General features: G+C 35.9%; 1 protein-coding gene across 2 annotated transcripts in view; it reads right to left on the bottom strand.

Moving 5' to 3' along the window:
- The window catches only part of tln1 (talin 1), a 165,364-nt gene that overhangs the window by 135,043 nt on the left and 17,720 nt on the right, over positions 1 to 12,601 (bottom strand). Inside the window, exons 3-5 of one of the 2 annotated variants that reach the window (XM_088355363.1) lie at positions 4,889 to 4,942; positions 2,988 to 3,149; positions 679 to 776 (exon numbers count right to left, since the gene is read on the bottom strand). In XM_088355363.1, coding sequence (XP_088211489.1) covers positions 679 to 776; positions 2,988 to 3,117 — 228 coding nt within the window. In that variant the 5' untranslated portion in view covers positions 3,118 to 3,149; positions 4,889 to 4,942. The remainder of the gene's footprint in view (positions 1 to 678; positions 777 to 2,987; positions 3,150 to 4,888; positions 4,943 to 12,601) is intronic. The other variant, XM_088355364.1, reaches the window with a different exon arrangement.

Below are 12,601 nucleotides of genomic sequence, written 5' to 3' on the forward strand. Positions count from 1 at the left end.
ATCAGTGTGATCATTAGATGTTCTGGTTTGGGTTTATTGCATGTTTTAAAAAAGAAATTGTCAATATTCAAAAGAATTACCTTAATGAATTAACATTAAATTCATGTACAGTCCTTACTGTATATTTTTCAGAAAAAAATGTATAATTTGATCATTACTTCTGAGTTTAACAAATGCTTTTTTATGTGTTTTTAAAATCACAGAACTTTGTGGGTGCCCTGATGAAATAAAATGAAATGATGAAATGAAATGAAATGATCTGCATTTATATAGCGCTTTTCAAGTCAATGACTTCCCAAAGCGCTTTACAACTGATCCCTCATTTGAGAATAGTTTAGCTGACGCAATCATCTCTAAGCAATATTGTTTCTTTGTTTTAAATACCATGCAATTCTTTTTGCTTTATGTTCAGTTTTATTGCATATTACAACTAAGGGTGGCATTAATTAGCCCTGAATAATTATTTTCCAACCCCCAGTATATTGGGTGGTTAACCTAGAAAAATTAGCAAGCTTCCAAGATTGATTAAGACTTGCAGCTTGTGTAAAGGAATCCAAAATAACGTTGCTTAGACACATTTCACCATTTTCACTAATTGTACATTAACATGAAGAAAATCCCTGAATTTATTTCTATGTGTAAAATAGGTGCCTGTATTCATTTTATCTTGAGACTCACCCCATTCCTCAACATGTAGTAGTCTAGAGCTTTTCCAGCCTCCAGCCAAATGCCTTTTTTGGGGTCCTCGTCGGAAAGAAACAGTCCATAGTCATTTGCTGTATTAAAAAAAAGGACAAATTTATGTGTCTTTGTTTATTCCGGTTCTAAATGTTTGTCAGTGGTCTGTGTATGGTTGTTTTACAAGTTCCATCAACAGGGTTCGTACACTGTTTGCATGGCCAAATGAATGCACTTTATACCAGCTCAGTAGCCTAGATGGTAAGGCGCCCGCTTTGAGACTGGGAGGTTCGGGTTCGCGCCCCGGCCGAGTCATTCCTAAGACTTAAAAAGTGGTCGGCGGCGCCCTCTGTTGGCTGCGGCTGCATCGGCTCGCTACAACGGGTCAGGTGCAATCGACATTTCGTTCTGTGTACATTGTTACACAGAATGACAATACAAGGAAATTATTATTATATATTATTATTACTTTTCAAGCACTTTAAAGGGCAACTTTTCAATGTTTACAGTACCTTTAAAGGAATAAAAGAACGTTTTTTGATGTTGATGACTTTAATGGCTAAAAATAAAATCAGTATCTTGGTGCTAGCACATACTTTGTGCTATTTTGAGTTGTTATCTATGATCTAGGAATTTTTGTGGCAATGGGCTGCTATAAACTGTCATGAATTCTGCTTAAACAATGCACAAACAAAGAAAAGGCTCTATAGAAGTTGTGTAATAATGGAGTTCAATACAAAAGACAAAGAAAGAAATATGTGTATGTATAAAAAGCAGAAAAATGAGCCGAAATTTGAATCATTTTAATGATATGGATTGCTCTAAGCAGAGTGCATTCAATCTTTCAAATTTAAACACTGCTGATTTTTTGTTTTTTTTATTTACTTATTTTTTAACTTATATTTTTTGTGTGTTTTCAGTGGATCTGTATCCTAACTGGTTCAAATACAATTTTTAATAGTTAACTTTTTTTGCGTTTTGTCATTTATTTATAGCACTGTAGAGTTAACCCCATAATGTTCCTGTAAAATTCGCCTAAAATCCCAATCCAAGACGTACCCAAAGTAAATTGAATGCTGTTCTTGAACCATTTGAAGAATATGGACTGTTTTGGTCTCTTTTGAAAGATAAGATAAGATTCATCCCTAACTGTAATAATTACAGGAAGTTCTATTTACAATGATTAATCTGAGTTGGAACACACGCAAATTGATGTTTTACTACTAGTAGTTACTAAAGAATACATACTGTCCCTTTAAAGGGAATATTGTTACTCTACTTGAAATTGTTATGGGTTTACTGGTCATTAGGTGTTTTTTAAAAAAACTTTAAGACATTTGAAAAATAGGATTTCTTCCCTGTATTTGGGTAATTATGGTCAAACGGCGGGTCCTGTAGTCAGAGCAGTTAAGAACGTCTGCCTCATTTTAACAAAGACTTGAAAAAAATTTGGGTTATCAGGATAATGTTCACAAACATCGGAGGCCTTTAATTGTGTCTCCTTCAGGGTGTGGCTTCCCATTGATTGTGATCTTGTTAAGGAATGATGGAAAATACCAATTTCTGACCGAAGAACTTCACTCAATTAAACACTCTTATACATTTTGGATACCTTTTTCAACAGATGCTGCACAGATTGCAGTCGTTTGTTTTATGAATGAGTATTTTTTGCATTTGATTATTTTTTTATAGCACTGAAGAGGTAATATTTTTATTATAGTATTTATTGTTTTGCATTTTCAGGGATTTTATGTTGTTGTTTGACTTTAAATCTGTTGAGTGTGTAAAAAGCTACAATTGTTTTATATATTTTACAAAATAATTTTGGAGGTTAGTGAATATTTCAATTTTAATTTCATGTGTTTTTCAGGGAGCTGTGCGAAATATTTAAAACGACTAATGACTAAATAATTTGGTGCATGCATTATTATTATTGATAATATATCATAAATATAAAAAATAAATAAAATCTGAGGAGCCGTGTGGGAGGCGAAAGAGCTGAGCCAAAAGAGCCAGTTTTCTAAATAAGCTGGCCTCTTGAGTGTGACCAGTAGGGGGCGGTGACACTTCACATTGACAACGCATAATGACATTTTCACGCACTTCTTCTTTTTATACTTTTCTTCATTTATTGCGTGGTCTATCGAGTAGGACTGCCAAGAAACATGGCAATAAATTCAAGCATTTTCCTGACCAAGAAAGAGAAAATTCAAGTATTTTCAAGAATTCCAAGCACCCTCACGAACCCTGATCGCGTCTAAGTGTGTTTGATGTAAAAACTGCCGCGTGTTTGAAAGTATGAAACTTACGCTGTCCAAGTTGGGCCTCTGTGACTCTCTCCCTGATGATGCGGCAGGCATCATACACCATGGTGGAGGGCTCAAACTGCATGGTCTTCACCACATTGCCCACACCGATCTTTAATGACAAGGCCACCATGATGCCCGTTTACACGTCCTCTCAACCCACACCTAAACGAGAGCAAAAGGAAAACACAGCAGATTCATTTAGAGAAACACAATGTATTCTTTTTTTAAACCTTGAATCTGGGTCAGTTAATTTTACAGCGGCCCATTAAATTACAATAAAGCTCAATTTCAAATATAAAATAATTTCTGCATGATTTTGAGCCATGATATTGGCTGGATACTTCTTATAAATAATAAACAAGCCAAATGTTGCAGTGATGAGTAGATGCAGTCATTAAGTCGACCAAAACATTTTTCATATAATGTACAGGTAAAGTTTATTAGTTTTGCCTAATCTAAGTTATTGTATAGAGATCTGGGGAAATACATATAATAGCAATACATTTAAGGGATTAAGGGATCCCAGTTCGAATCCCGGCTTGTCCGTGTTACATGTCGAAGTGTCCTTGGGTAAGACACTGAACCCCCAATCCCCCCAATAAGCAGGTTAGCGCCTTACATGGCTGCACAGTTCACGACCACTATTGGTAAATGTGAAACACAATGTAAAGCGCTTTGGGAAGTCATTGACTTGAAAAGTACTATATAAATGCAGATCATTTCAGATCATTTCATATTTTTTAAATACATTTCAGCAAACGAGGGAACATGAAAGCATGTGTCAACGCTGGTGAGCAACAACGAAAGTCAGAGCAAGTCAGACTTTCCCGTAACTGGTAAAAAAGAGCGATCAGCTGGGATTGGTCGGTAAAGTGGCTAACTTCAGCAGCTAACGGGAAAAGCTAGACAAAAAGGCCAGATCAGTCATTTTTTGACATATAAGATTAATTTCTTCCCTATTCATGCTTGTATCTAGAATTCATCGTACCTTAAGCGAATTTTCGCAATACGAAATAGCTGAAAACCAATTAATAATTTCCCAGCCTCCCGAACGCATCTCTACATAGTTATAAAACACAACCTTCCTAATCACTACAAAAACCTTCAAATAGTAATTGAACAAGAACAAACAATAAGAAATAAGATGATAATAAAATTACTTCGCCCCTCGCAAAAGGAGCCACTAGCGGTCACTATAGAAGCAACATATGCATAAAATTAGATAGATAGATAGATAGATAGATAGATAGATACTTTGTTCATCCCCGAAGGGAAAGGCTACAAAACATACACCAGATTTAGAATGCAATTCATTTTATTTTTCAAATCTCTGACTGAAAACTTCAGAATTAATCCAAATGTTTGATCCATCAATAAATCCACACAATTTCACTAAATATCAGAGCTTACAAAAAGAAACCTTTTTGTAAAACGCTTTTTATTCCGACGCAGCGGTGTGTCTATAAATATAACAATTTAATCGATTTTGTTTTAAAAAAAAACAATGAAACAGATTTAAAGCAAAGTAATTGCATTAAATTTTTCAACATTTTTGTTGGGCGAGCCAGACATAGAAGCATCACATGTGGCTCACGGACCGTAGTCTGCCCACCCCTATTCTTAACTTATTTTCCAGAAAGCAGAAGACTTCAGTAAGTGGCCAACAGTCTCAAAAGAGAAGAGCAGTAAACATCTTAATTTTAACTGTTATTTATTTTCATAGAACACTCAGCCTTGGTAAAAAATGTTTGTTGGAGAGCTACTTCTCATTAAATTGACACTTTCCCACGGTCCAAAATAAACGTCAATGTCCGAATTTGCCATTTGTATTCTGGATACACATAATAGACATAAAAGATGTGTCTGTCATGAAAGGCAGACTAAGACTAAAACTACATTACCGTTTTGAAGGTTCTGTTATTGTGGTCACCCGATGTTGCCACGAAATCTGTGGACTGTTGAACAAGACAATTGCTATATGTTAATTCATCTTTTTAGTTCAAACAAATATAAATCTTATGAATGTGTTTTTAAGGCGATCGAAAATTGGATTTAAGACAGCTTAATGCCAATTAAGGCCTTATTTTTTGAATAATAAATTCATTCCCTTTCAAGACTTTTCAAGAATCTGTGGGAACCCTGCACACACTACTATGCTGTCACACAAATACTACTACACTTTTCAACATAGTAGTGTGTATGGGAGAGCATGGTAGTGTTTGTGCATGGGTTTGACCTTTTCTGTTTGAAAGTATAGTTGTGTCCGTGTCAGAGAATGTAATATGTGAAATCGAATACGATCTACTTCTCAAAAGGCCTCTAATATATTCTGCTTATTTTCTAACACAAGTTTGTTTTTTTGCCACAAGGAGGCACTTAATAATACACACTGTCCCTTTAAAAGTGGCTTCCTACTATTATCCCAGGGGCTGCAACTGGCCCCCATCAAAGTTTACATTGCTCTAATGTCACAACATAGACCTCAGTGACCCTCACATCCTGCTCTCTCAGATTTACTTCCCGCTTCAGCAATTATCTTCTTTTATGTACTGTAGCTATTAGTGACATTTTGACACTGTAATAACAAATTACACATGGCAAATGTAACTTTATCTCATTCTTATGTGACATGTTTCCTTTTTAGGTCACAATGCATGAAAAAGGGCCGCAACCTGTAAACTGTACAAGCTGGACTAAAGCGGATTATTTCTGGCTTTCTTGGTTTTCATGCACATAAAAAATAAAATTGCAATCATTTGTTTTCAGTTTGCTTGATGCGCAACAAAGTTTTCTTGAGAGCCCATTGCCACAGATCAGTCAGTGACTTCCGGAACAAAAACTCCTCCTCACTGACTCATGACATCATTTCCTGTTTAAAAAGTCCCTCAGATGCCATAAAAGGACATAAGTGTAATCTACACACCCCCAGCTATGATTCAGCTGGAAGCAGCATATCCTGTCTGCTGTGTCTTTTGAGACATCTCAACAAGCAGAGTTCAAAAAGTAGTTTGAATTGGAAAGGTTTGCTTCATTTGGAGCCAATTTTTTGCAAAGACAGCATGGCTGCACTTTCACATTATTATTTTATTAATTTAGTTTTCAAATATCAATAAATAACAAGGGCTGCAACAACAAATCGATAAGATCGGTTCAAATATTTTCTTAAAATCATTGGCGGACTAACTATATCATCAATTAGTTGTATCACATGATTTATGAGCCACTAAGTAGGTTAAATCAATGCAAATAAGTGCACCCAATTCCATTGTGACACTGACAGTTGTGGTACAACTTTGGTCCGGCACAGGGCACCTTGAGATGCTTTTTATGAAAGTGTCCTACATTTTTCTATCGAACAGTGCATCATTCAACACTACAAAGTTAACCATTTTTAAGGAAAGTGCTGCAGAAATAGAGAGAAATAAAAATTATAAAATGAAAAATTAAAGTAAAAAAAATAATAATGATGACATGTTTATCTCTGGGGAGATTCTTAACCATATTATATATAATTTTAGTATCGGGAATGCTTATCATATTCAAACATTTAACTGAGAAAAAAATATATTTGACAAAGTTCTGAAAAGTGTGCATTTGATATTTTTTGTGGATAAAAGTTTTTGGTACGGATAAAATGTACTTCCTCTTTCTTCGTTTTTGTAATGTATGATAAGTCCAAATGTAATATGGGATTTGGCTAATGTGGCAAGAAAAAAGTATCTAATATATTTACAGGTGCATTTGTATGTATTGTTGTTAAGTATTTAAGTATTTTGCTATTTTTCTTATTACATTATAGAAAATTCAAAAGTTGTGTGCACTCTTTTCCTGCCTGTGTAATAAAACAGTATATTTGAAGAAATCAAAAATGTGTTGTTTTTTAAAAAATCGGATTCATCGATTAAGATCCCCCCCAAACAAAAAAATCGACCAATTCATCGATTATGAAAACAATCGTTAGTTGCAGCCCTATATGTAACCAAATTTTGAGATTTCAAAAAGGGCAACGTTTGCGTCAACATTACCTTTAGAGATGCAGATTAGTCAAATTATCGGATTATTTTTTTTTTTTAATTTAGTTGATTTAATTATGTGGAAAAAAACAAAAACAAAACAAATGTTAAAACTAAAAGCTACACAATCTTTTCAATTTTATCATCTTGCAAAAATCAAATATAAATATAAAACCAATTAGACCATCCGTTCATTCAATACATTTGATAATTGGAAAGATATCTTGATTTGGGTCGCAACATGTAATTAAGCATCCTGGGTCCGAAAAGTCAGACCAAATGAGAAATACTGATTCGGACGCAATATGTTGTTGTTCATGGTTAACACTAAGCTACGATGGCCAGAGCTATCTGTCACTAGTCACACTGCAGGCCAAATTCTTTTTATAAGCATTACTCCTACTCATTACTCCCTCTCAGCCTTCAGGACTGCCTTAACTGGCGGAAATACCCATCACTATTCTCAGAGGGATAAAACGTATCTTTTCTGACAGAAATTGGATTTACTTCCTTAAAAATGCTCCTGTTCCTGAAAACAATTCCGTAAACTGGACTACAAGCCATTATTTATCCGCTACATTGTAAACACTACAGCTTTACATATGGTGCTGCTTATTTATTTTTTTATTGTGGTGGCACCTACAAAGCAGCAAACTCCCCTTTTCACAATGCAAGAGCTCCAAATACAAAACACTGTGGTGACGTCTGGAAACATTTACTGTATGACGCCTTTTGCGATAAACTAGTCGGTTTTGCCAACATAATTCATATAATACATAACACGAGATTCAACAGTACTTTATTAAATATTCACAACATACTAAACCTAATTCAACTTTTTACCCACAAATCAAGTTGATGATAAGGACGAGCACATTTTTACTACTGCGCCAAAAGAAAGCGTGAATGAGGGCTGCGGCGCGTAAATGCGATCCCTATATACTTAGAAGACAGTGCTATGGAAACCATACTGTGGAGAACAGTACAATTTTGCAACACATAAGCCGTTATTGCGCTGTTGTCATAGGCGGGTGCTGGTGTAATGGACCAAATTGCATTTGCTTGTTATCATTCCTCGAGGATTAAAGGAAACTGAAGCGAAGAGAATTGTAGCGTTTAGATAGATAACACGCACCCAAACCTTGAGGTTTCTTTGGATAAAAAATGTGTCCATTCACAATTCAATAAGAAACAGGCAAAGAATAAGGCAACATTTTTTTTCTCTGACCAAACGACTGGTACCATTCCGCAGCCCGTTTTTGACTGCACTATATAATAATGACAAACATTTTTAAAACACAAAAATACCACCACAGCGCAAGGCAGAAGCCTTTATTTTTACTACGAAAATATGGTGGCCTGTTGAATATCTCTTTTGTCTTCTCAAACTGTTTCTGCTCATCGTCATATTTGTTTAATCACTTATAAAAGGTAATTAGTTATAGTTTATCACTACTTCTTCCAAAAGGCAACTGAGTTAGAAACTTAATTACTCCATAGTAAAAGTAACTTGTTACCAGGAAAAGTAACAATTTTTTTGCCTAAAAAAGAAGTTGTGCATTAAAGAATTTGACATTTTCTGAGCTAATACGAAACACAATGGTAACGTCTTTGACCAGAGTTTACTTGAAGAGATGGAAATTTCGGGCTTTTTTGGCTCAGATCACTAAAAATAGCTGGGTGCTTTGAGTCTCAAGTGGCTATTTAGTTTTTGTTGTTGTTGCTTTAACCACTACATTACAATTTATTATGTAACATTATGCACAGAATGAATTAAAGAAAACAAAGAAAAAAGACAAAATAGCAGACTTTAGCGATCGAGCGCCAAAATGGTCAAACATGTTTTATGCTTGACGGCTTGTGTGTGAGGGGCTTTACGTATTTAAAGCACATGAGTGTGCAAAAAATGTCTGAGGCATTTTTAGACATTATAAAAAGTTGGATGTTTGACTTCTCTTCCTAAAAGTCAATCCATGATTGTGCACAGGTAATAATGGTGCGTAAAAATGAATCAGGATTGGCTTTGCGCATGTTTACTTTCGGCTCTGATTTGAATGAAATGTACAAATTTACATTGGCTAACCAATGTTTCAATCCACAATTGAAATTGTCACTAATAACAAAAGATTTTTTTAATCCAAATTGGTCATGAAGACTTGTGTTTTTCTTAAAACAGGCTCTCATAGATTTTTCACGGGCTAAGGATCGTAAATAAAAAGCTTGCAATTGCCCAGAAGCATTGTCAATCAGAAGGTCAGAGGCTAACGGAAGCATTAAAAATAATCTGACAAGTCTATTTATTTTTAAAGGTGAGCAATAAAGCCAAACACACGAATACAACAAAGATGCAGTGATGCAGTAATGCTTTTAGGCTGATTTTTTTCATCTGTCAGCCTTATCATGTGTTTTTGAGTAAATATTTTACATGGTTAGACTCACTAGGCATTTCATGAATATAACACACAATATTAGCAAAGAATTGTATTATGAGCTGACTCACAAGAGATGTTATAGGTGAGCTATGCTGGTTTACGGCTATTTTTACACTGATTGCGATGTTTCTGTGATGAGTATATTTTGAAATGGTCATTATATCTTGAATCCAAAGAGTTTCAGCTGGCATGACGTATTTCAGTGACTCATGACATCGTGAGGACATGATTTGGTTTACCAGCGGTCCGACGGAACTTTAAGGGGTTAAAGTGTAAAACCGGAATCGCAACTTTCCGTGAGCTTCTGCCTTTGAGCCAAGTCTCTTAAATGTGTTTTACCTGCTCGACTTTTTCTATAAAATACAACTTACTTTGTTACTTCTCTTGCGTGCGCATATGTCACAGCAATCTGACTTATTCAAGAAGAAATCTACAGGTTTGAGAGCATTCTCCATTCGGGCCCCGGTGCTGTGGAATGCTCTGCCACCTGAGATTCCATCTGCAACCTGAGTGGAACTGTTTAAATTTAGACACATTTCTATTTTATAGCTAATGAATGACCTATACATGTCTGTGTAATGTTTGATGATGCCCTTGCATCATCCATTACAGCCTGGTCATTGGGAGGTAGGATGTGTGGCCAGTTCAAGGTTTCTTAAATTCTTTATCCTCATTTTGAGTTTTTCCTTGCCCTTGTGTAGGTTTTAGATCAAGGCAGGGTGTAATAATAGTCTGTACAACCCTTAGACTTGTTGAGAATACAGGCTATACAAATAATCAGGACTTGACACAAATACAGGTTCCTGTGATTCCCAATCTTCGATGATCTCTCCTGGACAGCAAACACCACAGCCATCATTAAAAAACAAAAACAAAAAAAAACACAGCGTATTTTCTTTCCTGAAAGTCCTCCTCGGAACGAACAACCTAGGCAGAAAGCTGCTGCTGGCCTTCCACTACTTATCCATTAAGAGCTTACTGACATACTGTGTTTCTATCTGGTACGGGAGGATGAACCGATGGAGGCTGCAGAGGACAGTGAAGCACAACCAGTCATTGCCTGCCCCCTTGCCTTCCTGATGGACATCTACTCCACTCTGTTCCTCAGCAGAGCCCAAATCATCATCATTGACAGGTTATATCCAGGTGCCCAGTTGTTTGACCTGCTGCCTTCCAGAAGGCGCATCGAAGCAAAAAAAAAGAAAAAAAAAAGAAAAAAGAATGAGAACAGCTTCTTCCCAAGACCGATTACCACTATGAACTCGCATCTGAACACAGTGTACTGTGCAACTCCAACTGTGAATATGCACATACATACAGGTATACATATTTATTATATAGCATTAATACTGTATATTGTCTTTAATGTTTTTCATCCATTTTCACCTTTTTAATTTGTTTTACATGCACTCAAATTTGTGATATAGTTTTAGAATGACAACAAGACCATTCGTTCATTCGCATCATACACTGCGGGTGCTTGGAAGAGAAGGTGAAGGGTAAACTAGACTAAATAAGAGTATTTGTGTGTTGACAGAAGGGCAGTGGAGGTGATGAATGGCTTTCCAGAATTGCATAAATGAGATCATGTGAACGCCATATCTGTTTCATGGCTATCTCTGCATATGACGTGATTGTATAGACAGTCAGGTGTCCAATGCTACTATGTCAAAATCCTACAGTATTCCTCTGCTCTGACAAGGGAATGGGCTTTTTTAATGCAAAATTCAAGGGGTTCTCTTATTTTTCAATATGTACCTCGTTTAGGCACAAGAGTCCTCATGCATGGAAAAATTCATTTTTAGATTTTGTTTTATTTAATTGCTTTACTCGATTGCCTTTATAATAATGTGGATGTATGGTGGTACTGTATGTCAAAAAATGACAGGAAATATGAGTCATGATAATACGTATGTCAAATTGTCAAATTGAAAACCTCTATTTTGACAAGAATGTATTTAAGGTTTTGGGCAAATAAGGTAGGACAATAACGCACTGTTCACAATCACTGATTGTGACACACTAGTAATAATAATAATTTAATTCATTTGGTCCCCTTAGGGACATTCAGTTTCACCGACTGTTCCGGAGCGTGCAGTCAGTGTTGTCGCAGCAGAGGGTGCGCTAAATGAGCTATATACAGCACCTGGTATTCCCAGCCAGTTTCCCATCCAAGTACTAGCCATTCCCGACACCGCTCAGTTTTCCGTAAATGGGTGCTCTCAGGGTGTTACCGCCGTAAACAGGTTGGGTAAAACTACAATTTATTATGGGGGTTAATGGGAAATTAACAAAGAGGGTGTAATTTTGAATACATCTCACAATCGGTAATGGTTCAAATTGTCACTTTCAGACATGATAACCCTTTAGTCACATGAGGTTACATACCATTTTTCTCCTTGTTGGTACTGATTAAGGAGAGAAGCCATCAACTGTATATTTTATGTATTATGTATCTGTGTTCCATACGTTGTATTATGACAAAAACTTGACAAAAAGAGAGTATCCGTTTATGCTTCTCTAACAACTTAATGAGCTAGTGGCATCTAAAACATGCAGGCCTTCTGGGAATGGATGCTACCGTAACGTCTCTGGTCAGCTAACGACACATGCACATTAGTTCTGCATATTGGTTCCTACCAATATTCCCACATATTCTTTTAAAATGTAGGCTTGGCATTGTCAAATTAAATACACATTGTATTTCAACAAAGACATCTTTTAAAATTAATAATAAATTACAAACATGAATGCAACGATATTATTCCTCTTTTACAAGATACCAAAAATTTAATAGAAATGGCAATGGAAATATACGATGAAAATGTTTCACAAGCATACAGTCACCCAACCTGAACCGAACATCTTTTGGATATTGGATTTTGGTCTAAATCTAGTTCTTTTTTAGACAAATATTAAGCAAGCAACGTCACATAACTATGGCTAAAAATACCTCTAGGGGTTTTTATTGACAGTGTAAAATGTCGGTCCGTTGACACGGTTGTCCAGCGATTGGACTTCCTAAGTCAGGCCTCTTGAAATGACAGCAAGCTCAGAGTTGATTTTTTTCCCCATGTTTTTTTCACATTTGCTGTGGAGCACCACGCAAATGATGCTCCATTTTAAGCGCACCTTGCATAGAAAATCGCTGGGGGGGTTAATCAAAAGA

Source organism: Urocampus carinirostris, chromosome 16, assembly GCF_059441175.1.
Source record: "Urocampus carinirostris isolate Australia breed hairy pipefish chromosome 16, RoL_Ucar_1.0, whole genome shotgun sequence".
Lineage (NCBI taxonomy): Eukaryota > Metazoa > Chordata > Actinopteri > Syngnathiformes > Syngnathidae > Urocampus > Urocampus carinirostris.